Raw genomic sequence first — 27,610 nt, forward strand, 5'->3', positions numbered from 1 at the left:
GAGGTTTTATTTGAAACTATGAAATTCTACATTAGAAGTGTACACAGATAGTAGCGTAGACACCCCACTGCTAATCATTTGGCGGTTTAATTACAGAGTGATGCAGACACACCATCGCACAAGTATAAATTCTCACAGTGGTGTAGGCTGCTGGTGTAAGGCTCTGTGTAGAGCCTATGCAGAAATAAAAAACAGACATTAGGCCAATGGATGCCTTTGGTAGTCTCCATTACATGACCCTCCCCTTGCAGGACGTACTGGTCACAGATAAAATATATCTATGTACAGGTGTCCTCTAATGTCATCTGCTCCCTGCTATTCAGTAAGAGCTCCCTGTCTAAACAGATATCATACCCAACATCAGGGCTTTCTGAACACACAGTGAGTCAGGTCTAACTGGATGTTTATGTTCAATGTTCAATGTGCAGATGCAGACGAGTGCGCAGAGGGTTCGGATGACTGCCACATCGATGCCCTCTGCCAGAATACACCCAAGTCCTACAACTGCATCTGCAAGCCAGGCTACAAAGGAGATGGAAAGCAGTGTGAAGGTGAGTGACCTTCCTATGTTTAATCCCTGCCTCTCTTCTCTTGTCCTCTCCTCTCCTCTCCTTTCCTCTCCTTTCCTCTGCCACCTCTCCTCTCCTCTCCTCTCCTCTCCTCTCTTTCTCCAGCATCCTGCTGCATCTTTCAGGCTTTTTCCCTCCATCATGCTTGAAAACACACATCCACATCATGTCCATTCAATCACTATGTTCATGTGCAGATGTGTCTTCCGTAATCCGACAACCTTTCTTCGACGCATCCCGACCTCTTTATCCCCATTTGTACAATCCATCACCTTAAGACTACAGAGACATGTAGATGGAGTTGTTGGAGAAGGATTGGTGAGCAGAGGGATGCAGCCAGGAAGAGACAGTGATGCTGCTTTTTAACCGTCTCATCCTCAAGTGTGGCTTAAACATATTTACCGTGAGACATAGTTTGGTTGAAGCATACTGAGACCTTCATTAACCTCCTGAACAACTATTTTAACTAGGTGATTCAAGGGTTCATTAAGTAATACCATTTTCCGTCCAGTGACCATGTTCAGTATCATTCTGTCTTTCATTCAGTGAGGCAGAAAAAGGCTGTGGTTGATTTGGTGGATGGTTGACACTGGAGTACTATAGTTAATGTTTGATTTTTACTGTTGAACTGTATCTATGGTTTACTTCAACTAAACCCTAACAAGACCAGTTCCCAGTTTCATACACATTATAATTTAAACTCATAGTTTATCAGGACCTTCAGTGTGTGGCTCAAATAGCTCATGAACAACAAGATTCAGTAGGCTGACACTGTTATTTCAATGTGTCAGATACATAATCGCCACATACCCAATGTGGACTCGGTTCAGGATTTGGTCCAAAGAACCTAGGTTGGGACCTCCTGACTGAGCAGGGGTTAGGGTGAGACAGGGGCAGTGCCTGGCTGTGTGTTCACACCTCCACTCACTTCAGCCTCACTTCAGCCTCAGAGCACATCACAGCTGCAGCCTGCCCACTGCACACATACGCTTTCTCTCTTTATCTGTTATGCCGAATCAAACCCCACTCACACATGTGTTTACACACACACACACACACACACACACACACACACACACACACACACAAACACACACGCACACACAGTGTAATCATCTGATCTTTTCCCATGTACTGTATGCTCTACTGCACACAACAAGATAGACTGCCTTTCTATAAATGTTGTTACAGTGCTTTTGCATTTTCAAAACCTGGATGGGATCAAAGAATCATTTTGGTTTACAACAAGCTGGGTCTTATCCATCATTCCTATCAGCTGTGATGATATTATACTCACTAAAGTTACTTTGAATAATAGAATAAAGCAACATAAATCAAAATTCATTGTGTCCACCTGCACCCCAAGCTTATTATTCACCAGCACTGTCATGATATCTAATTTATGGACATATTCAGTATGTAGAAGTATAAGGTGAAGCTTGAGGTGAATTGCAATGAGGCACACTTTTCACTTCTAAAACTTTTGTATTACACACAAAACCTTGATAGATATCTGTCAGCTCTAGCCATAACAATTCCTGTGAGAAAGCTACTGTGAGCAGCTACTAAAAGGAATAATCCCTGTGTGAAATAGAGGCATCCTGGACCCCCTAATTGACACCAAGGACCTCCTAAAGATGTTCAATATTTGCTCTAAATGAAGCTTATTATTGTATTATTTCTTGTTATTTTTTTTATTTATCTATGTTGTAAAATGTATTTTGATGCATAAATAGAGGAACAGAGGAAGTGTGGCTGAGGCAGCTAATGTAGCCATGTATCACTCCTGCAGCTGCTGCATGGACACCAACACTGGTTGTTATTCTGCCGACTGTACAGTAGATACGAATGAAATAATACATGCTGAGCTCCGTGGTCCTGCACTGGTAAATTTTCATGGGAGCTGTAGTTTTTTTGTACGCTCACAAATAATAGTTTTTTAATCCTGTAATAACTGATGATCCTGACTACTTGGCAGCATTAGTTGACAACAGTTGCTTATTTCCACATTCAGCACTTTTGGAGGAACATGAGGATTCATGTGGAGTGGTGTTTGTGGCACCTAATGAATCTCAGTCCAGTGTTCCCTTTCTTTTAGCTCTGTGTTTGGTCTCCACCAGCTCCTCTTTAGCTGCTAAATGCTCTACTTTGTTGACCAGCTGCTCTCTGACTGAGTCTGTCTGCTGTTTGCTGCTGGGCAGGTAGAGCACAGAAGCTTTTTACAGATGTTTCTTTGAAAACAACTGAATGCATTGGCAAAAAACGAGACAGAACCAGACAGTAAACAGATAAACACTGAGCTGACGCTCAGTAAAGCCGTGGGGAGCTGCAGATTCAGCTGATAATTCTCTATAGGTTCGTCACGACATTGTTTTCACATTGTTATTTGATACGTTGTTATTCTGATGACAATTAATTTATGCTAACATCTCTAAGTGCTGTAGTGGACGTCAGTATGTCAGACAGTAAACCACAGGAACATGCTCTCTTTCTGTAACAGAAGCTAGTGGAGCAGAGGTTAGCCCGGATTGGACACCATGACTTCAGCTCTGCAGAACATTTTCCACTCATTATAGAGGGTTTATAGCACAAACACAACTTCTCATAAGCTCTTCTGTTTTTTTTTCCTTCCATCTGTGTCCACCGGTGACTACACGGTGATGTCACTTTTGTTTGAACTGACCCTTTAGATGTAAAGGATTATTGATTGTGTAAACTAAAATCCCCAAATACATGAACTACAGCTCTGTTGTCTTTTCTGTTTTCCATATAGTGAGTGATTTATTACAGTGGAGAGACACACACACGCACGTGCACGCACACACACACACACACACACACACACACACACACACACACACACACACACACACTGTGAGTAACAACTGTTCCTCTGTCCTCTGAGAGCAGACAACAGAAGGTTCAGGCTTTTCAGGAATATGATCTTCCTCTCATAAAGCTGCTGTGTGAGCAGACGCGTCCTGCCAGCAGCTTTTTATTACATCACTTCACCCAGGCCAGCATCTGAATCCGTGTGTGTGTGTGTGTGTGTGTGTGTGTGTGTGTTTTCTCTGTATGTCTGAGTGTGTGTGGGAGCTGTACGCTTCTACGATGGAGTTAGAATGTCAACTGCATTTTATTACATCACCAGCATTTGGATGTTCAGTGTGTGTGTGTCTGTGTGTGTATGTGTGTTTGTGTGTGTGTATATGTGGTCCAGGTATTACTCATGTTGTGGGGACCTAAATCTGTTTTCACAGTCACATCTTCCTTATGGGGACACAAAGCAAGTCATGATGTGAAGGTTAGGAGTAGTAGTTGGAGACACAGCTGTGTGTGTGTGTGTGTGTGTGTGTGTGTGTGTGTGTGTGTGTGTGTGTGTGTGTGTGTATGTGTGAGTGTGTGTGTGTGTGTGTGTGTTGTCTCCTGACTCAACACTGACATCTATCAAACTCCCTCTGGTGGTGACGCAGCAGCTTGTGACAGGGACGCCAAATGAAGACGGATGGTGGATAGGAGTTGACCCCTGACCCTGGTGATTAGATATGGGTGCTGTAATTGGCCAGCTGTGTTTTCCATCAACAGGCATTACGGGCCACTTTGCTGGCCAGTGCCATTAGCAGTTCTTGCTATTCCTGGAAGCACCTGGAAGCAGCAGAGCCTCTGTGCTCGCTCTCTGCATCCCACAGGTTGTGTCTGCTCCTCTTTTATCAGCATCACTCCATATCAGCAAATAGCCACTCAACAGTCAGAAGTAAAACATGCAGTGGATTATGAGAAATTGGATGAAACTAAAGGTCAGACAAAGGCTTGTTGCTCCACAGTCTTCGTGGATTGTGTGCATTGGCTCAGAAGTGTATGATCTATCCACAGTGTTATTTCCCATTTGTCATCTTATCAGCACCTATTTATTCAGAGACCTCCAGATGCTCATCATACTCCATATTCCTGGATGTTAAAGTGCTCTTTTGGATCTTGAGATAGATAGATAGATAGATAGATGGATAGATACATAGATAGATAGATAGATAGAGAGATAGATAGATAGATAGTAGCAAGAAGCTTCAGATAGTGATATTTACCCACAGTGAGCAAAGGTGAGAAAAGAATTCTAAGTATGATCATGACTGAATGTTCACAAAATGAAACCTAAAAATTAACACACATAACACATATGTTAAAACAAGACTAGGTCTAAACCTAGTACATGTCTGGATCTCCTATGGACAAATCCTGATTTTATAACTGTGACATCATCTGACAAAATCACCAAACATAAATTACAGACAAAGACTTAGCTGTCCTGAGACAGACTATCTTTCTTATTTAGTCTCTCACACAGAGCACAGCCTCTGTCTGGGATCCAAAATAGTTTAGTCTTTATTTACTTCAACTTCAGAACGTAACAGACTTTTATTAGAGGCAGGTCTTTATGTCTAACTCCCTCTGTTTGATATGTAGAGTTGGTCATAGTGGTTAGTACGAAGCCTCGTTACTGATGACTCCTCTCTCTCCCTCCCTCTCTCCTGCTCTCTCTGCTTGGTGTGATTTATGTTAAGTCATTCACCTGCCTCTTTTAGGAATAATGATACATGTAATGAAAGTTGTTTATTTGCTGTAATGGAGTTGAGGATCATTGTATTGGAAGCTTCCCTGCAGTTCCCAAGCAGCCTAGAAACAACAGCAGCTTGGTAGGCTGTGGCTCGGCACTCCACTGACCAGTGGTAGAAATATCATCATCACTCAGTCAATCAGTCAGTCAGTGACATTTATAGGGCTGGCCCAGCTGTTGTGGTCCAGCCAAAAACTAGTCTAGCCTTAAGTGTGCCCAGAGGGAGCTGTGTGAAGTCTGATAAATGTCCTCAGGTGACGTCACTCGAGTCAGCGTCACTTGGGTCCGAAGACAGTAAAGTAAAAGATGTGTGGGGTTAGAAAGAGGAGAACTTACCAGACCTCATCTCTGCTGAAGGGTCCAAGATACATTAGCCCCTATTAGCATAACACTGTCACCAGTCAAGTTCCATTGTGGGTAATGTAGGCGCTGATAGGAACTAATCAGTTAAATAAGAAAACCTTTGTTTAACTGTGATCTTACATAAGGAAGAGGTTGGAGTTGTGGAGGGAGCTGTGGTGGGTTAGTTTCAAGTTATAACCATAGACTGTAAATAAAGATGGACGTAGCCTCTGTGATGTCACCCACAGGTCTCAGAAGAGAGGTTTTGAAGCTCAGAGTGAGCTGCTCCAATGTCACCATCTTGGCAGTGTCTGACTCCACCCCTAGCATCTAGCTAATCCAAAAATGGACAAAGAGGATGGGCATGTGTAGAGCCGAGATTTCATTTCATGATGGTTTGTGGCAAACATACACTCACCCACCTGTCACTCAAGGGGGCCACACCCTCAATTATATATAACTTTACTAAAATGTAAACAGGCAAGTTACATAAAAATTCACCCCCCGTGCAGTTGTCATGAAGGAGGAAATTAGCTAGAGAGAACAAAACTGTTTTTTGCACCAGGCTGTAAACATGTTTATTTCTGCTGTAAAGATGGACATTTTAACATGATGGGGATTGACGCAGTGTTGGAGCCACACTCTAGTGGTTATTGCAGGAACTGCAGGCTTTAGCACTTCAGTGTTGGCTTCATTTTTCAGCCCTGGAGGTTTGATGCTTGATTATAACGACCACGCTGTACACCTGCATGTAAAGGCTGCAGGCTCCAAGATATATTAGCTGCTATTAGCTTAACAGACCTGAACATCTGGCTGAACTATCACTAGTCAAGTTTCATTGTGCATGCTTCTAGTGTGCTGGTAGGCAAACAGCAGATGAACCAACCAGTGATTTTGATGACCGAAGCTGCTGATGCCAGTCAGCTAATGCGTGTGTGAGTCTGCCTAAACCAATGCTGTGCTTCATTCAGTTAGAAAGGTAAAATTCTAGCTTTCTGTCTAACAGCAGGCATTTATACTGAAAGTAGCACTGCATCTAAACAACACATTGGTCCACTGAGGTAAAGAGACCTCCCATAAAAAACAATGTCATTAGTGCAAGCAGCTTTTTACAAGCCATAGTTTTATTGTTAAGTGATCTTTAGTGGCTAGTCATTACAGCAAATGCCAGCACCCTCTAGTGGCCGTAGTAATTATGATGGGAGCAAAGGAGGAAGTCAGGTGATGTTGTTATAGAACTACAAGGTAGGGAGGAGTAGGGAGGAGGTTGGGGTGGTAACCCAAACGTGATCTTTCCTTATACTGCAGCAGATAACTGCAATAATCTTTCAAATGTGGATACAAGCACCATTGATTTCGCCATTAATTTGAAAAATCCTATTAGCCACTTGAAATTTGAAAATTTTAAGATGGCCGCTATTTCTGACATAGCACATATTTTGGCACAGAATTTTACCCATGGGACAGATTCCAATTATTTTGTAATGTAATTCTATGTTTTAGACTATGAGGATGTCAAATTCCCAACTCTTACACTTCCTCAGAGCTTTATTTGTGCAATTTCTAATATGTAATGTGAAAAATTGTGCATAAAACACAATGTATTTGCAAACCATTTATTATATTGTTATATAATATAATAATAATAATAATAATAATAATAATAATATATGTATTATATTAATGATGTACCAAAGTTCATTCAAAGTTCAACAATCTACTTTTTTACTTGTCTTAACGTTAGCTTGCTAGGCTAACTTCCTGGCACTTAGGCTAGTTAATGAGCTTTTTTGTGAGTAATATTTTTTTGTGACTAATATTTATTTGTGACTAATATTTTTGCCGAAATATGCTTTCATTTCATTTTTTTTTTACAGTGTACTACATTTCACCTTCTACATTGTTAAAATGAAAATAGTGGATGAACTTATTGCAAAAAATTATATTTCCTTGCCAGGAATGGCGATTTTTCGAGTTGCTAACATGTCTTATCTAAAGAGTAATATCCAAGGAGGATTTGTGCCAAGTTTAGCATTTGTGTCAACTTTTGAAAAAATTTCCCTGAAACATGCAGTTATCGGCTGCGCTTTTAAACCTAACCAAGTTGTTTTTTAGCCTAAACCCAACCAAACCTTAACCACAGCATTTCCAAATCATAAGAGGGTTAGTTATTTGTCTTTCAACAGTTTAATATACAAACAGGTTACAAATCAAATGAAAAACCAACATAAAGTCTTAGTGTTGGTGTTGTTCCATGACAAGCTGCCAGGAGAGCTCTGTTTCTGAACTCTCCTAAAGGATGAACACTGTTCTTCATAAACATATTCCTTCATTTGTGTTTAGATGGTGGCAGAGAGCGCTGACTAACATGTCAGTCCAAAAACTCTCATAGTTCAACTGGATTGATATTTGGTGACTATGAAGGTCATAGCATATTATCAAACCATTCAGTGACCCCTCATGACCTATGGATGGGGGCATGTCATCCTGTTACTGTATATCATCTGTGTTGTATCTCCTGCTGCTGGTAGGGGTAGGGTATCAGAGGGGAGGGACAAACCATCTACATGGTTGTTTAGGTTGGGGCAGTTACTGGAAACAAAGGAAGAATATGCTTACTTCTCTCTGAACAAGGTCTTAATGATAATGCAAGCCTGCTCTGGGCTAACTGTGCAGCTGTGTGCATTTGTATTGGCAGGTACTCAATAGTAAAAGACCTGGACCAGGATCAGGGGTTAAAACACTTGATTGGGACTTGAAAACATATTAGAGATTGACCTTATGTCCAGTTCTTGAAAACTTTCATGTTTCCTAAGTAAAACACATTTCACAGATATTTCCCAGGAAAATCCTTTATTTGCTCACAGTTGGCTATAAACCCTGTGAGGTACAGAGCAAAACACCAAAACAGTGAGAGCTAAGCAACAAAAAGCTGCCAAAGAAAGCTAAAATGTTCAAAGACATACAAACGTACAGTCAATAGCTAAATGTACTGCTCAGGCCAAAAATGACTGAAGAAATCTGCACTACCAATAAAATATTGGTAGTCAGATGTAGAGGGATTATTTTTTACTTCTCTTTTTGTAAAGAAAGCAACAGGAACATAGGTTGTACTGATGATCACATTATTAATGTGAAGGCTCCAGAGGGATGTGGCCTGTGTGAGAAAACTCTGGCTCGCTCTTGAGCTTTTGTAACGGCTGGGATTGAAGCCCCGGTGACCAAGGGAGACGACCTGTGCTCTCAGCCTCTGCTACATTTCCGCACTACAAATTAGCAGCTTGCAGGCCACATTGTTCAGCCAGTAGCTGAGCGGGACTCAGCGGGATCACATCCCAGCCACAGCTAGTCTCACCCAGAATTTCACCCAGACTCATCATGGGTGTTTTCGCTCTTCACACCGAGCTTCTGAGTGCTTCCATCTGTACAATATCCTTAGAAGAGCCATTTTCTCAAGCGAATGTGCTTCTCTGAGAGCTGCTCACCGCTGACATCTGAGCTGGCTTTCATGAACGCTGCCCTGTCTGTAGACTTTTCCACTAGCTGATACTGCCGGCTCGTTATGGAAAAATGTGAACTTTTATTCCTGTCAAATGAAGAGCATGTGGGAGGAGCTGTGTATCACTCAAGCCTGCTTTACTGCACATTTGCTCGTGTGTGTGTGTGTGTGTGTGTGTGTGTGTGTGTGTGTGTGTGTGTGTGTGTGTGTGTGTGTGTGTGTGTGTGTGTGTGTGCTGATTGGTTGTGCAGAACAGTGCCTGAGTTGTCTCCCTGTTTATAGAGAGATGTAGAAAAGCCGTAGCCGGCTGTTGATAGAGTTAAAAATTCAGAGGATTATGATTGGACGAATCACTGTGAATCCAACAGACTTTGTTGTGTTTTCAGAGTTCAGAGGAGAGGTACTGGGAGATCAGTGACGACATCCCTGCTGTAGAAAATCATCTTAACTATGTTAAATCTCATAAATGTTTAATTATTATTTTCTTTATTTTGCCTTTTTTCAACATGGGTTTGCTAGAATTCATTCTGAGGTACTGAAGGTGAACTTCTTAAAGGTCCATATAGCATAAAGGTAGATGTCCATGTGTTGTTTGATCATGTAGCAGGTCTAGGTTCTATTGTAGTACTGATGCTGCACACAGGAAGCTTCATGTTGAGCCAGACTTTGTAGGCAAGTCCACTCTAAAAAGTACATCAACTTTCAAGGTTTATCAGAGGTCAGGATTCCATCTGGGATGAGTACTTGTGTTTATTGGCCAGGAAGATGCTGCATTGGATTGTGGTAAAATTTATCCCAGTGCAGTGAGAAGGCTGTGTTAGCGGCAGAGCTCAGTCTGAACACGAGATAATGGCAACAAAGCTACATCTATACTTGATGCACAGGAGTCCCATCATGAATATCTACAGCATGGGGTTTAATTTAACTTCCCTGTAATGTGTTCAGATTATTGAGACTTTTTCAGAAATCTTGGAAAGAACCAGTCACAGATCAGATCTCTTACATGTTAGCAAGTGTGATGTATACACAACCCACTACTTTTTCTCAGGCTTTCTCAGGTACCACTGCAGCACTTAGTATTTGCCATTTCTACACCACTTTTCTTGGTAAGGTTTGATCCTGTTTGCATAAAATAAAAATCTTTTACTTCAAAATATTTTGTCCTTCCCTTTTTCCCCACTGACTCACTCATGCTTCCTGAGTCCATTCATGCAGCTTGTCCATTGGTCATTTAGATATGAAATTTACTATCTAGTAACAATTTTTTGGGTAGATCCTACCCTGTAACTACTAAACTGCAAACTGCAGCATTGCTTTTATATCCTTTATTCATTATCTAGATCAAGAGGCTGGTGTGACCACACCTTGTGTTTGTTCTTTGTAAGACTGGAACATATGAAGACAGAAGACCCTGCAGTCTTAAGACCAGATTCTAGTCAGCTCCTCCATTACTCTGTGCCACAGTGATGAACACCTGACCTGTTTTACAGAGACAGACAGAGAATGGGCATCTCATGGGAGGAAAAGATGGCGATGGAGATGGCGCAGGTGGGAGGGCGAGGGGGAGAGGTAGCAGACAATTACTAGGCCATTGTCTGCCTGGCGTCTGCACCTCCGTCATCAATCAGCCACTCTCCTCACTGGCTAGCGACAGACACACACACACCTAAATTCACACACATGCTAACCCACTCAACACAGATTCCCTCCCTCTCCTGTGTCTGTCTGCCTCTCCCAGGCTCAGACTCAGTAAAGCAGGTCAGATTCTGTGAGGCTCAGGTTTTATATATAGATACAGTGACCTCATGGCAGCATCTCCAACAAGCCCTCCTGTCGCTCTCTGACACATGATGTCTGCTGCTGTGGGCTTGAAATGTCACTCACAGGAAGTCCTTACAGCATGGTACTGACTCCAGCTTTAACTCACCTCACATGTTTGCGTGTGGTGTGTGAGACCTTTATATAATAACACACACATACACACTGTCTGTCTCGTCATTCTCTGAAAGAATGAAAATGAGTGGTCCTGCCTTGATAATCAGGCTCTGACTTTCTGGCTTTTCTTATTCTCCTGGCTAATGGAGTATGACATGCTATAGTTTAGAAAAATACAAATATTTACATTATTGCTGGTTTTGCCCTGTTATCCAACCTCATGAATTACCTCATATGGTTGTTATTCTGGGACACAGCTCAGTGGAAATAGTTGGTGAAGACTTCAGTTTTTTGTGCTTTGGCTGATGCGTTTTTATGTGACTGTCAAAGCCACTGATTAAAACCTCTACAGGTTTTAATTTTGAAAAGAAAAAAAAAATAATGTTAAGAAATGTAAACTCATATATTTATAGAACAAGGTCTCAGCAATCAAGCAATATCTCAGTGTTTGTCCTGTCATTACTAAACCTTGGTCAACAAAGTCAACTATTTAGTCTTATATGCTTTTAGAGCTTTTAAATCATTGTGTCTACAGCATTGGTTGAATATTCACTTTTGTTCCTTTTTTTAATACCATGTCACATCCACTCCTTTAAAAACTTCAACATCATGCAACTTGTTATGGTTATTAACAAGCTGTTATTGCTTGTTATTCCTCCACGCCGGTACCAGTCAGAGCCGGAGGCATATTGCATTCACGTTCTCTGTCCCTCAGTAACATCTTGACAGAACCGCTTCAAATTTGGTACAAACATTCATTTGGACTGAAAAATGAACTGATTATTTTTTGTCAAAGGTCAAGGTCACCTCACATCACAAAGTGTTTAGTTACCTCACACTTTGTCTTGTAGCTCAAGACTTCCCAGAGCAATTTGACAGTGAAAATTTCACACAAATGACTCATATTTTCTATGACTCTGGATAAACAGGGATGTAACCTGAAACTAGTCTGAGAAGAGGAGGAGGGATACAACCATGAGGAGGTGATTGTAGTTTGTGGTTTTTCTGGTTTTAGTCTTATGACGTCTAAATGTCATTATTGCACACACATTGGCTAAAGTGTTAGCAAGCTAATATATGTGGATACCCAGCAGACATGGAGCAACACTGGCTTTCATTCGAGTTGAGTTCTGGTCACCTCAACAAAATAAGCCAAATATTTAATCTCCTTGTAGCTTTGTTTTGGTCTCCACCAGCTCCTCAGAGAAATGTCTGGCTTTGTTGCTATCATTGTGTGTTATTTGGTGCTGGTCAGGTGTCACACAGTCAGGTTTATCCAGCTGCCTGGAGGCAGGGTTGATATGACTGAGACTGAACCATACAGTAAGCAAGCTGTAAAACCAAAACTATGCGCAAACAAAGGCTGAGGAGCTGTGTAATGTTACTGTGAACGACCCCTGTCACATTACACATGGTCATGTTAAAATATCAATATTAAAACATAGTCATATAATCTTGCAGATATTGTAAATGTGTAGTTTCTTTACATTTCCTGACTACATATCAACTCTGATTTCCTGTTTCATTTTTCTTGAAATATTCTTCACAGTCTTTGAACAGAGAACAGAAACCTGCACACGATGAGAGCAGCATCCTCTTCTCTCCCTTTCCCTCCGCTCCCCCCTGCCCTTCGGCGTGTCTGTCCGGTTAGAGGGCGCTGGGCCATCAGTGAAGGCGCCTAATTCACTTGATGAGATGTGGTGCATAAACATTTCACCGGCAATTAGAAAACGTGGCCATGTGAGCGGAAGCAGCTGCTAGTCCAAAGCTGTCAGGGCGCCGCTGTCAGATGTCAACAACAGCTCAGGGGCAGGAAGTGGCACCGTTTGGGGCCAAGTAGACCCACCTCCACCAACCTCTCCCACCTCCCTCTAATCTCTGTCACACACACCTACACACACTTCAAACCCTCTCCCCATTCTCTCCATCACCTCAACACACACCACCACCAAACACTTTAGTCTCTGACTTGAAAGAAATGAATAACTTGAATGAGCTTGTGCTTTAATATGTGCACAAAACCACACTGACTGCCAGATACTGTAGGGCACGAACAGTGAACCTCAGACTAATCAGATTCCTTAAGGTGAGCTAGCCGCTCTTTAAGGCCTGTCAGCAGCACACATGACTCAAACAGCTGGGTTGATGTTATTCACATTATCTAACTAATCAGTGGGATGGTTGCTGTTGTTATTCAAATCAGTTATTTTAAAATTGGAGTCATCTGACAACAGAAACAAAGATATGTCAATGATAAGATCACATCACATCATGCACTGTGTGTGGCTTCAGCTTTGCTAGAAACAGTGATATCTTTGAGTACGGTTTAGAGGTGGAGATTGGAACGAGGAACAACAAATACAGTTGTTGTGTTAAAATGCAGAATTTAACAACAGCTGCAAAGACAACGAGGTCAGTAACAGTCGTAATTCATTATTTGTACCGATAAGACCCAATCAGGAGAGATTATGGGTGTCTACATCATTGTTTCCAAAGGTCTCTGTTTCTGTCCGTCCAGACTACAACACAACACAAGAATCTTGTGGAGGCCAAACGTAGGAAAAGTGATTAAAACTAAGACGTATTAGTGTAGATGTAGCCTGAGTCTTTAGATCCCAGGGCAGGTGTGAATCTCCCCAACCTGCAGCTGCAGTTTGCCTCAGACAGATAAACCAGATTCCTACCTGTCCATACAGTGTTCAGGTGTGACCCTCCTGTTCTCTTCAGCTAATAATGTTTTGCATTACAGTACAGTTTATCCATTCTGGAGAATGATTTATAAATGCTCTGATTTTGCCCTGGTAGTCTGTATATAGTTATATATCTAACTATATAATAGTTAAGGTGCATACCACATAAGTGTAATGTTCGTCTCCTGGCTGGAGGTGTCCGGTGTCTGTTGACCTTTGGCCACCAAAATCTAATCAGTTCGTCCCTCAGTCCAAATGAATGTTTGTGTCAAATTCGAAAAAAATCCCTTAAGGTGTTACAGATATATTGCGTTCACAAGGCCAAAAACATGTTTTGTGAGGTCACCATGACCTTGACCTTTGACCTCTAAAAAAAAAGTGAATGTTTTTGCCAAATTTGAAGCACTTCCGTCAAAACGTTACTGAGATATCGCGTCCATGAGAATGGGATGGACAGATGAAAATAACCTTTAAAACACCAGCTTAGTGAATGAAAGGCAAGACAGAGAGAGGAAAATATGTGTAGTGTTAATGTAGACTCAGTCTGTCTGTTTGAAGTATTTCAGCCACAAATTAATCACCTGCTGCTTTTCAGTCACCCTCAGTGAAGCCCCCCCCCCCCCCCCCCCCCGTTCTCCTTTACTTCTCGTCTTTACCTTCTCCATTCATCTACGACAGATGAAAAGCAGAGCACATAGGAGGTGCCACATCCTGCTGAACCGAGCCATCTGAACTGGCAGCACAGCGAAGTGTCCAAACAACCTTTCCCCAAACAGTCGCCCTCTTCAGCTCACCCTAATTGGTTGCAAATGCCTTTTAGGATGAGCCACTGATGGCTGTGGGGAGTTTATATACACAAGACTTACGGTCTTTAAAGCATAATTCCACCATGATTGATTTTTTCTTGTCATTTGTTATGTTTCCCTTCCTTTAAAGTGAACTCTGCCTGTTGTCACACACATGCAGCTCATTTGAAGCTATTTGGTCACTTTTTGAAGAAGGCTCAGGTTCCTGCTTCGTATTAGAGTATTGAATGTAATAGGATGAGATATTTATCTTCTCGTCTAATTCCAATTATGCTGGAGTGGCCCTTCAAGTCCAGAGATGGGGCTCCTTTGTCAGAAATCAGACAAACAGAGTTCAAATGCACTGATGTGTGTTGGCCTGCATAATTGGCTTCCGGTAAACATGTCTTTGGCGCTTCATGGTGCAGAATGTGGCATTGATTTGGCTTTTTTCATAACGGTTTCTAACAAAGTGAAACCTCTCAGATGAGGGTCTTTTCATGTTTATGTCTGTCTCCTTTTTGACTCTTCAAAGAGATTTTACTGCAGCCAAAATCACCACGTTAAAAGTACGAACATGTCTGAGTGTGTATGTGTATGTGTTGCACATGTAGTGTGTGAATGTATTCATTTTCAATCCTTACGTCTGTACTTGTGGTATGTGAGTCCGTATGCGCATTTGTTGTTTTCTGTGTGCATCGGCACATTTGCATGTGTTCTTGTCTTGGTAATGTGTGTATATATGCTCAGTGTCCAGGTCAGGCTTTTGTCCACATGCAGGATGAGGAAGCTGAGAGCTATGTCTGTGTATGGTATGTATGTGTGTGTGTGTGTGTCATCCGTCACTGCTGTGTGCCAAAATCTCGTTCCTGCTCGGAGACATCGGTCTCCGCCTATCCATCAAACCTGAGTCACTGAGAGTTTTCAACTGCTTCCTGAAAAGCTTTGTCATCCAAACAAAGAAAGCCTAGACTCGTATTAAGTTCACAACTGCTGATTTGTTGGACCTAAATTTTCATCTGCTTTAGTCACACCAGTGTCTAGGTGTCACACACACTGTTACACCAGCTATCCTAGAAATTGTGTCTGTGTAGTACTAATTTGTTTCACATATTTTGAAGAGGCAGTAATCATCTTCTTTCAGTCAGAGAAGCTCCATGTCCCTGTGTAGGATGGTGGGGTCATACTGTCAGGACACAGCATCATGTTCTGACTGTGGTCAGGTTTAACTTAGTAAAATACTTTGATTAAGGTGAGGCAGTGATTGTAGTTTTGGCTAAATTTTCACAAAGTAAACATGTCCTGTTGTGTAACCTGAACCATTAAAACATTCATCATGCTGCAGTTGCTGTGACTGGACGTTATATTGTAGGAAAACAAATTAAATTTATTGTCAGTCACTGTGTTACATACAATATGTTCAGTATGAACTCTAGATTCACTAATCATGCTGATAAAAAAAACCAAAAACTTTATTCAGGTGGCACTAAGTTTTTTCTCATAACATATTTACTGTTGCTAATATCTAAATCCAAGGCCACAGGGTTGGTGAGATCCTGGTTTAGTAACCATGGCTCTAGGGATGATGGTGTTGTCACTGGGTTGGTCCCCTTCTTTGGTCCAGACTCAAATATCTTGATAACTCGATGTCACAGGAAAAGTAATAAAGCGTTTCCTTAATTTCATATTTTAATAGGCATGATGGACAATTTATAAGTGATTGATTAATCCATCAATAAATACTTTAATAAATAAATTTTAAAATGGATTTACAAAAACAACATAAAACACTAAATAAACCATTTATTAATTTATGAATAAACAATAGAATTTGAAAAACTATTTGAAAAGGCATTTTAAAAATGGGAATACATTCTTGGATCCCCTCTTCAATTTCCATTTCCTTTTCCTATTAGCTAATCGATTAGCTTAGTCATTTAGCTTCTCCTTTTAGCCTTTCTGTGACACCCTGGGCTTCAGTGCTGGTAAAACCAGGCTAAACAATCCCTTTGCTGAACCTGTAACTTTTCCTGTAATGAGGTTGATATTTGTGCTTCACGGAGAACTATCTTCATTATTAGATGGATTACTATAAAATTTGCTGCAGATATTCAAGGTCTCTAGAGGATAAATTCTACTGACTTCTATCTGCCAAAAATGTCCTCTCTGTCAGGGTCTGAATGGTTTTAAGGGAAATGACCCATACTTAATAGTACTTAAACTGTATCTTTAATTATTACCTCCCAGCTCAACGTGGTGGTAAATTCCCCAAACACATCAGATTGCCGTATACAGTATGATATACTGAGTGCATTATAGTGTGCTGCTACAGTCCGAAAAACATTCAAATTCCTACCAGTGATTGTTACAATTAGAAGACCTTTAAATATTTATCTGCACTGAATAATAACTATTGATTGTTCAGTCTAAAAATGATTATATTGGTATTGTCCTTCAAAATAATATATAAACAGTATATTTTGCTCAAGAATACTCTTGGTAAAACTGAGGGAATGAGTTGGTTGAGTCTGGTGTTGTGGTGTTCGTGATATATAGAAAGTCTTTTTGTTATCACACCTGCAAGAGGAGCGAAGGGGCTGCTATCAGTGATGTCACTGATGTCAGTTGTCAAACTGTTGGACATGCTGAAAGACAGGTAGATAGACAGACAGACGGGTAGATAAGCGAGCAGGTATGTAAGTGGAGCGCTGACAGACAGACAGCAGAGGAGGATGTGGGATGGGGTCTTCCTTGCTCCTGCTGTTCACACGGAGGGGAGGGCTGTTTATTTAAGTGGCTCCGCATGGCAACCACTTGTGAGTGGCTCCTGTGAAAGGCTCCACAGGCTCAGCATGGAGATGTGGGTTGATGGGGGGGGGGGGTCTTATCCCTCCCTTCCTGCATCATTGCAGCTGGGGGTATTATTGTAGAACAACATTGAAGTCATTCATCAGAACATCATCATCATCATCATCATCATCATCCTCTGTTTGGATATAGTCACCTGCTGCCTCATATCTGTTTGTCTTCTTGTCATCCCTCTCTCCTGCTCTAACAAACACACTGTCATAATACTGTCACTAGACTCTTTATTTAGCAGCTCTGACTGATGTCCAGACATGAGTAATGTCTGCAGTATCTGTATCATATACAGCCACCAGGGGCAGGTGATGGCCCTTGGAAGCTCCTCTTATTTCCCATGGTTACTGATCAGAGAGCTGGCAAATGCAAAGCAATCTAGGAAGTGATCGATAACTCAAAAGACAAATAAATAAGTGTATATATAAATGTATTAGTCAAATCTGTACTGACAATGTGTTGAATTCACATCGATAGATGTGATAGATTCTACATCACTGTTTAAGAAACAGCTTCCAATTCCACCACAGATGCCTTAAAAATATAAAAATCACGTGTCCAGTGATTGATGGGAAGGGCTGTGTGACATTACACACCACTGACAAGGAAACAGTCAGTAAATCAGAAACTTTGACCAAACCAGTTGCAGTTTTATGTTTGTAATGATGGATGATCTCACTGTGTAAGTACAAGAGTCAATGCCAACAAACGGCCTCAGAGAGAGGAAAATATTCCTGTGTAACAACTGACAGTGTGCACACAACGGCAGAACTAAAAGACAAAATAAAATCTTCTCTCTTTCAGACATGGATGAGTGTGAGAACGACTACAACGGGGGCTGTGTCCATGAATGCATCAACATACCAGGAAACTACAGGTGCACCTGCTATGATGGATTCATGCTGGCCCATGACGGACACAACTGTCTGGGTAAGAATAGTCTGTTTAAATACATTCATCCTCCTCTATGTGTGTGTTTGTGTTAATATGACTGTGTGTGTGTGTGTGTGTGTGTGTGTGTGTGTGTGTGTGTGTGTGTGTGTGTCATCATGGCAAAATGTTGTCCTGCAGACACATACTGTAGCAGGAACTACCACACAGGTAGCTTTGAGCACTTTGGCAGGTGTTTGTCAGCCTGTCTATTTGTGGACAGATTCTTGTCAGTAGTGGACAACTTGTCAGGAGAACCGAGACGTTTCCCATTGGCCTAAGAGTCGTTTTGGTCTCAACCATGAACAGTCAACTTAACCAGCGATGATATAACAAGCAAGAATGAGTTGATGGATCTCTTCCATCACCTCAACTGTGTATGATGGCTACTGAGTGATAATGATCATCAATAATAATAATTATCCATCATTGATGAGCGGTCGGAAAAGTGCAGAAAGCAGTCACATGACTTTTGTTTACCATTGTTTAGAGAGAGAGAGAGAGAGAGAGAGAGAGAGAGAGAGAGAGAGAGAGAGAGAGAGAGAGACTACTGCCCTTCACCTAATATTCTTCTAACTTATTGACATAATATAAATATGAATATTTTATATTTTAATATTTCTGCTATGACACACATGTAGCCTCCGCTTTCTCCTGTAATAAAAAACAACAAAACAACTAATGATAATAATGAATGTATAACTAGTCTGCTACCTGTTACACCAATAAACTGGTGGTTTGTGAGGGAGGCTTGTGATGGGGATGTTTTAGTCCTCCCCTGCCGGGCAAGGTGCAGACAGGCACCAAACTTTAAAGGATGAGGAACTGAGGTCAAAATGAAGACTGAGTTAGAAGACATGTTTCGTCCAATCCACAAGGACTGAACATCAACATGTTGACAGTCTCCTGATCTTGACAGAATACTTGATTGTGGTATGACTGAATTTTTGTCAGAATGTGTTGAAGCTCAGTGGGATTGAAATGCAAGTTTGCACGCTATATTAAAAAAGTTTCACTTTTTTTCAGTGAAATGGATTTTAGGCCCAATGGAAGTTTTAAATTCATGTTGGGCTTTCTTTGTGTACCAGTAGACAAGGTTGCCTTTCCGTTTATTTTTCCTGCCGTGCACCAGAAAACAGGGTTAGTTAGTTAACAGCAGTAGTTACTGTGTAGTTACTTCAGTCGCTTCCAACTTAACGCTGACTGAACGATGCTTGAGTGCTGCTGTAGCAGAGATGGATGGAATTTGCGTTACCCACGGAGGCGGCGTGCATTACAGCGTTGCGCTGGAAAAGTGAGTAATGTTTCCATCACTGCCGATTGGAGCTGGAGTCGATAAACATCCGTGACTTCTGCAGAGTCATTTGACCTAGGAATGAATGCTGATTGTACCCCTTCCCCTCTGAAGACAAAAGCCAGATGTTAGTGGGTGTTAGTGGGTTTTTGGCCAGTGTGAAAGGGGTTTCAGTGTGCATCAGTGTTCATCTATCCTCGGTGTGTATTGGTGAGTGTATGAGGTTTTATGGGTATGTGTCTATGCATCCATATAATTCAGTGCATGAATAGATATGTCAGTCTGTCTATGTGTGTGTGTGTGTGTGTCCCTGTATCTCCTAAGCCTGTCTGGCTCAGCTTGCCTTTCTCCAGAGAGACCCTCTGTCATCGTTTGGAGGGTTTCCATGATTTGTGCTGTTTTATGCTTCTTTCTCTGTTCTGTTGGGAGGGCGGTCAGGGTTGAAGAGTTCTCCTACAGATATCTGGCTGCTCTTATTACTAACAGATCCAGCCCATTTAGCCCCAGTGCTGCGTTACTGACTTATTGTCAACAGGACTAATGTTTTTTTCTGCCCTGTGCAAAACGTAGTTCTGCAGGGGCATGCTCAAACACATTTCATCCCTCAGTCCTCCACTGCTGACTGACGAGAGCAAACTAAAATCAGAAACATGAAAACTACGTCACTTTGGACGCTCTGTGTCTTTGGTGGGATTTGGTTTGGCATTTGTCAGTCTTGTACCTCATGCCTTGAACCTTTGGAGAGATTGAGTGCTCTTAGCACCAGCCAGCAGTGCAGAGTAGCTGCTTAGTTGTGGATTCACTTCACAGGAATGACTTTCAGACAGCTGAGATAAAGCAGAGTTAAAAACACTGCTGCTGTATTATTGTTTAAAATCTCGTTGACAGAACCTTTAAACATCATTAGTTATAACATTATGAAAACATCTTTTGCACCAAAGTCCCTTGATATAAACTGAATATTTTGAGCGATTAGAGTTCTGTTTTCATCCAGGTTTAATTTGGCACTTAAATACAGTAAATACAGTACATCATAGAACCAGGGAGAAGCTCAGCGACTGATACTGACAGTGCTGGACCTCAAGATGGTGGATGAGACCACATTTTATTTTGTTCCATCCTAACCTTAACCCTAACCCTAACGGCAGCGACGCCAAAGCCTGTCTAAGATTAATCAGGACTGAACAAGTTTAATTTAGCACCAGCAGCTATGACAAAGTGTGCCAGCTGATTTTTACAAGCAACAGGAGCCACAAAGCAGAGTTAACGTCGAGCAGCTATAAATATATTGTAATATTTACAATTACAGGTTAGAAGGATGTATAAAGGTTGTTGGATGATCTCTACTGTTGTTTTTGATTAATGTATGAGCCATCTAATATGTCTGTGTATTTATGGTTGTCTATATGTGTAGTCTACGTCAGGCCACATCACGGGTGGTAGAGTAATGAGACAGGTGGAGTCTATATGTGGCACAGGTCCAACAGATCAGCTAATGATGCAGGGTGACGGAGAGATCTCACAGTTTTTACCGCTCTCATGCCGGGAACACAAAAAGCCAAGCCAGCCATCATACCACCACTTTTCTTATTCGCAATATAAAAGTAATTTACTGAGAGCTGGACTCTGGATTCATTCTACTGCACATAACTGGGTGGCTAATTTGTGGTCAGGATAGTCGCTACATTTTTTGAGAACAAATTAAACAAATGAGACTAATTGTCACAGGCCCATGAGTCTGATTTAATTGGCTCGAATGAATATTACGATCTTATTTTTTATAGCACACAATATTATGCTACAGGAGGCTCATATGATGAGACATAAAATTATTCATCAGTGAGAGGGCTGCTCTGAAACATTAGTGCATTATAAATAACAGACTGAGGTGAATTAGAGAGAATTACACTTTTAAATGACACTGTCTAACTTTTGCTTTAGGGTAATGAGCTGACTGCTGGCTGCATAGAGTATGACATGATACAGTTTTACAATCTGCTGCAGAGAAGTTTTAGCTGCTGCAGCCACTTCAGCTGCTGAAGATTTACCTGTAGAAGACAATATGATGTGCTGTGTGTGTTCAGAGTTAACAGAGGTAAAATAATCCTCTTACTCATCACAAACATAATCAGTCGCATTGAGTCAGAGCCCAAAATGGTAAAACTCTTCCTTGCTGTCATCTTTGTGTGGAGGCAAATTGCCCATTTTCATGCGTTTCGTGCCTCATAATCACCAAATAATGACTTTCAAATTTCCATGCCCTTGTCATGTGCAAATGGATGGGGCATCAACAGTTGATCTCTGACTCACAGAAAGAAATGTGTTGTTCTTTTTATTCCCCTTACATAGTTCTAAAGAACAAAGTCACGGGTACGGAGAATGTTGTTTTATGTTTCCTAAACAAAAACTTGTTGAGATTTTGAAGTGGTTTGGCAAAATTCCTGTTTCATCCTGATGGCAAGATTCCCAACTCCAGGCTAAAAAGAATTTTCCCCATGGTAGACATCAGTTCCCAAGGCTTGCAAGTAGTGATGTCATGTCACATGACAAACTAATGCCTACAGTTTGCTCAGAGAGGCTCTGAGCCTCTCTTCTGATTGGCTGACTATTTTCTGAGTGATCCAATAAAAATATAGCAGATTTCAGGTAAACAACCAAACCAAATCCAAGGTTGAATGGTGGGTCCTGGTGGCTTAGGGCGTGGCTGAGAGTAGTGACTGCTTTGTTGTGACATCACAAAGTTCCAGAAGTCCTGACAGCTGGTTTTAAGGCTCAATTTCTGTATACAGGCTGTGTGCATTTCTCTGTGGACTGAGCGCTGTGATACTTTCACAGTATTAATATAGAACCTAGACCTGCTTTATGTTGGGACTCATCATTCAAGAGACCAAATGTTTCTTTGCTCCACTGGACAAAGGAACTCACACTCTACAGTTCCTCACCGTTCACACCTGGGGACGACCCTTCCCCCCATGGACCTTACTGGCCAGCCAGTGTGGGTTAGCGTGTGACATGTGACCCCCAAGGGTGTCACCAAACAAAACCAGATCTCTGGCCCTCTTCTCTCTCTCTTCTCTTCTTGGCTTGCTCTGGAGAGCAGCTCCTGCTCTCTCTCCTCTCAGCTCGTCAAAGGGCAACAAGTCCCCAGCCCAGGTCAGCCTTGCTACCTGAGAAACCAGCTCTCTCGCCGGCTTGCTCACAGCAGCCTGCAACACTCTTCTCCTCAACAGCAGCGACCTGCTTCGGATTAACTGAGAGTGAACCAAGTTCTCTTCAGAATCAGCAGCTACGACACAAGGCCAGCTGATCTTCCAAGCAACAGGAGTCATAGCAGAGTTAGTGGGGAACAGCTAACTCTGTGAGGAGAACAAAGGAGATAACAGCAAAGCAACACAGCCAGACAGGACTTTACTCCACTAGGAAGCCTCCCAACTCACTGGACTTTACACCAACACTGGAAAGGACCTCTTTGTTTGTTCCAAGGACTGGGTAACGTTAACTGACTGGGCCTAACCTTTCCCGGCACAGCATAGCACAGCACAGCATAGCTAAGCAGCAGAAGTCTTAACTTTGTTAATGTACTTGTTGATTGATGTCTTGTTGATGTAATGTTTGCTTAGGTTGTGGTCAGTCATACAGTTAATCAGGTACTCGTATGTTCACACACATATTAGTACGTCTCAGTTCTAGAACCTGCATGAAGCTAACCTCCCCCCTCTAACCTGGTACCTTTAGATTACATGAGCTAGGCTAACAAAGAAACTCACACCTTCCCTCTCACACACACCAGGTGGTCTCAGCGGCCATTTTGAGTAGTTTCTTTGTTTACCGCCATCTTGTGTAGTCTTCTTTATTCAGGTCATGTGGTCACAGTGATCACTTTGAATCAGCCATCTTGCCTTTGTTTGTGTCCCCACAGACACACACACATACCCCTACACACACACACACATACACATACCTGTATATACTAGATTAGACATTGTGTTTTACTCTGCTCCATTGTAAATAAATGCCTATAAGTACAACTACTGGTGTGTTTAATGTTGCACAAGCGTGAATATTGACAACCTCTACTTGGTAGAATTCCAATCCTTCAACTTACTGCTGATATGGTCATTTGGTTATAGTTAATAAGCTAATGGTTAATCAGAGTTCCAGATTAATGGTAATAAATTGAGACTAACACCTTATTGGCTATTTTGCCTATTAGTTTATGTCAGGGTTAGAGGGGTAAGGCTGGACCCAAATGCAGCCAACGCATAGGAGATGGTGCAGACAGGTTTATTAAACTAACAAAAAGGAACTTATACAACAGCACAGGGAACCACAGGGGATGACAACAGGAGAACATGAACAGGTAACATGAACAGACCAAAAACAAACCAGACATGAACAAACTAAGGACAAACCAGACATGGACAGCTCGGGGACATACCAGACATGAACAGGCCACGTGAACAGATTGATGATTAAACAGACATGAAGAGATCGAGGAAAACCCAGAGAACAACAGAGAGACAACAGACAAACCGACCCAGATAAAGGGGAGCACAAAGACTATATAGACAAGGGAGGCAAGGGTGATTGCACACAGGTGAAACACATTAGGGCGGGGCAGACAATCACCACACAGAAACAGGACCAAGACAGGAAGCAAAAACACTGAGACACACAAGGAAACCAATTACAAAATAAAACAGGAGGTGAGAAAAGTCCAAACAAAACTAACAAAAAGTGTCTGCCATAGCAAACCATGACAGTTTAGGCTGGTGCCCCGAAGACTTTAATTAATTTTAAAGTTATTATTTACTATTAATATTTTTAATATTAATATTTCCTTAATTTATGATAGCCAATAAATTGGTAGACAACCGAAATCCAACATATTTGGTGTCCAGCTCATGAGGTAGAGCTCAGACCCAACATTTATAATCAAACAACACATGGACATCTACCTTTATACTATATGGACCTTTAATCATGACAAAATAAATGCTTCCAAAGCAGAAATAAAGTGAAATATAATACACACTGTCTCAAATCTGAATCTTACAGTGGTAGCAGGGGATTCACCATCAGCCTCCTTTTGTACAGCGTGGTGGAGGAAACCTCAACCAGCAGGCAGACAATACATGTACGTGAAAGTCACTTAGGACATTAGATATGTTCATCAAACCTACAATAACAGGTTAACTAAAACAACAATATCACCTGTGAGCTGTTCAGATCATGATTTAGTTATATCAGATATTTCCATATGGTACAACCCATAGACCAGAAATAAAGATGGATGTTTCCTCTGTGACGTCACCCACGTTTCTGACGAAAGGTTTTGAAGCTCAGAGTGAGCTGCTCAACCATTGCCATCTTGGCGGCTTGTGTCATATGTGGTAAGCATATGCTCACTCAAAGGGGCCAAGCCCTCAATTCTACATAACTTTAAGCCTTAATTAAAATGTATACAGGTGAGTTATATAAACAGTTGTCTTGAAGGAGGAAATTAGCTTTAGAGACCAAAACTGTTTTTGTACCAGGCTGTAAACATGTTTATTTCTGCTGTAAAGTTGGACATTTTAGCATTGGAGTTTATGGGGACTGACTCACTGTTGGAGCCAGACTCTAGTGGTCATTAGAGGAGCTGCAGTTTTTAGCACTTTAGTGTTGGCTTCATTTTTCAGCTCCACAGGTTGATACTTGAATACACCCTCAAAGTTGGCATTTTAGTGTATGACTGACCTATGATAAGTTCCTCTGTCAGCCTGCAGCCCCGTCTGCCTGGAGGACTTGAGTGGGGGAAGGAGGGGCTGAAAGGGCTGGGTGTATTTAACGGCTTTTAGACAAAGAACTGGGAGGGAGTTCAGGTGAAAGTGTGCACTCAGTTGTGGGAAATGGAAATTGTTGCTACCCCAGTTGTCATATAGGGGAAGAGTTGTAGTCGCCAAGTATTTGGTTGCCTCAAGTCTTTGGCACAGAGTCATTGTTCTGACAAGAGGCCTGAGAAAGGACATTCAGAGAGCCATCCTGGATTTCCTCTGTTCTGGCTCTGGGCAGCAGCCCTCTATCTGTCTTTTGACTGGAGAAGGGCAGGGACTAATCAACATCCAGTCCCAACATCCAGACTGCACAAAGACTGCTGTCCAAGCTGGTTGGATACAGCTCACCTGCTGCTGAGCAGGGTGGAATGACACACAGATTTTTAAGATTGGATGTTACACAAATGAGACTCCCAGCATGTGGTTGTATGAGGAACAATTATTTTTTAGCAGCCTCATAAAGACACTGTAGTAGCCAGTGAGCCACTTTCAGAGAGCCTGGCTGCACCAAACTGTGCCATCGATCAAGGTGATGTTGGATACCCAGGGAGAGAACAGTAACATCACTTCTATCAGGTCGCCAACTGTAATTGTTAATTTCTCACCAGAGAAACAGGTTTTTGTGTTTGGTTGACAAGTTTTGCAGCAGGAGACAAAGACAAAAAGTTTAGCTGTAAGGCAGCCATAATATTAGTCTGCGGGGCCTATATGAATCAGCTGCCCAGAACGTCATTGCTGGAGCTGTGCCTCTGAAACTAAAGGAATTCAAAACATGAATCAATAATCAAAATATACAGGGAGAAAGAAATAAAGAAAGACAAAATATATCTGTAATATAAGCTGAATTTATCCAGCCCCTCACACTGATAAAAGCACCATCCATAACTAAATCAGACTAAGAAAGTCAAAATATTGACAACTAAATAAAAAACTGACACATTTCTGTAAAGCATTGTGTTGTTGATCCAGCTTCTAAACCAATCTGCCCTCAGATCAGGTGGGAGCAAAACATTTTCCATCATCCCCTGAGGTGTTGCGGTTGGGAAGAGAGGCTCAGAGCCTCCTCTCTTCTGATTGGCTCACTGACCTGTTGTTAATACAGCTCCAGAGAGAAGCCTGAGAGAGGAGATGTAAAACTACATTGAGATGGTTTTTGGTTCTTAAAACCACAAATATATCTTCTTATGGATCAACACAGGAAAATATGGTGCTGTAAATTAAAGTAAAAATAATTATTGTTTTTGATTTATGTGCACTCAGTTCATGCTGGTCTCAGCTTCCTGGAGTGCACCAACATGTCAACAACAGATAAAACAGCCTGTTTGAGAGCATGGCTGTTGAAATGATTTCTACTATTATGCTACTTGAATTTAACATTTCCAACCTCATAAAACAAAACACACAAACACATAAATAGAAGAGACAGCCAGGACTGTGGAAGGGAGGAGATCAGGGTGTATTTCAGGTACGATGCATGTTACGGAGGATAGGTTTATATTTAGTCTGCTTACAACACGGATTGGGGATTGCGTTCCTGTGTGATGACTCCGTACCATCACCAGCCTCTCACGTGCGTTATGTTTACTGTAATCAATAACTGTAGAGCTAAATAGTACCCTGTGATGCATGGTAACCATATAAACAGAAACTGGCATGTCGGCCTATTGTCAGACTGCAGTTTAATCCCCAGCTCCAACCTTCATCTCCTCGCTGGCTGTCAACGAGGACCATGCTCTTTGTTGTAATGTCTCAGATTAGAGTGTCTCATTGAACTGTATGGGGCAGGGCACAGTCTGCACTCACTGGCTCATCCCTCTGACACATGCATATACAAAATTAATACTGGCAATGTGTGTACCTCAGACTCTCATGTGACGAGCTGTCATAACATCATACATCTGTGCTGCGGCTTGAATCAGCTGCGATGAGTTCAAAGATGCTGTAAATTAAAATCGTATGTCCTCCATGACTGATAGAAATGTAGAACATGTAGAGCTGTAATCAGTCTGCTTTCTGACTCATTAATCATAGCTGGGGATACAACGTGAAGCCCTGCAACACGTCTATTCTCGGAGGACATTTGTTGCAGGATGCTTTTAGGTCCTGCGGATACTGAAATGAGGCTTAGTGCAGCTGAATCACCATCAAAGTGCGACCGCTCCTTTTGAAAACAGCTTGTTTGTTTCTTTGTCAAAGTTCACACTCAATTTATTTCTCATTTTTCTCACATGCTCTGGGCCTGTAACCATGTTGTGGCTTTTAATAGACCCAAAGTATGA

At 41.7% G+C, this 27,610-nt stretch overlaps 1 protein-coding gene across 2 annotated transcripts in view; it reads left to right on the forward strand.

Moving 5' to 3' along the window:
- The window catches only part of scube1 (signal peptide, CUB domain and EGF like domain containing 1), a 110,789-nt gene that overhangs the window by 3,191 nt on the left and 79,988 nt on the right, over positions 1-27,610 (forward strand). For both annotated transcript variants that reach the window (XM_022749210.1, XM_022749211.1), the window contains exons 2-3: positions 429-551; positions 18,096-18,221. In XM_022749210.1, coding sequence (XP_022604931.1) covers positions 429-551; positions 18,096-18,221 — 249 coding nt within the window. The remainder of the gene's footprint in view (positions 1-428; positions 552-18,095; positions 18,222-27,610) is intronic.

This window comes from Seriola dumerili, unplaced genomic scaffold (genome assembly GCF_002260705.1).
Source record: "Seriola dumerili isolate Sdu_G_001 unplaced genomic scaffold, Sdu_1.0 BDQW01000138.1, whole genome shotgun sequence".
Lineage (NCBI taxonomy): Eukaryota > Metazoa > Chordata > Actinopteri > Carangiformes > Carangidae > Seriola > Seriola dumerili.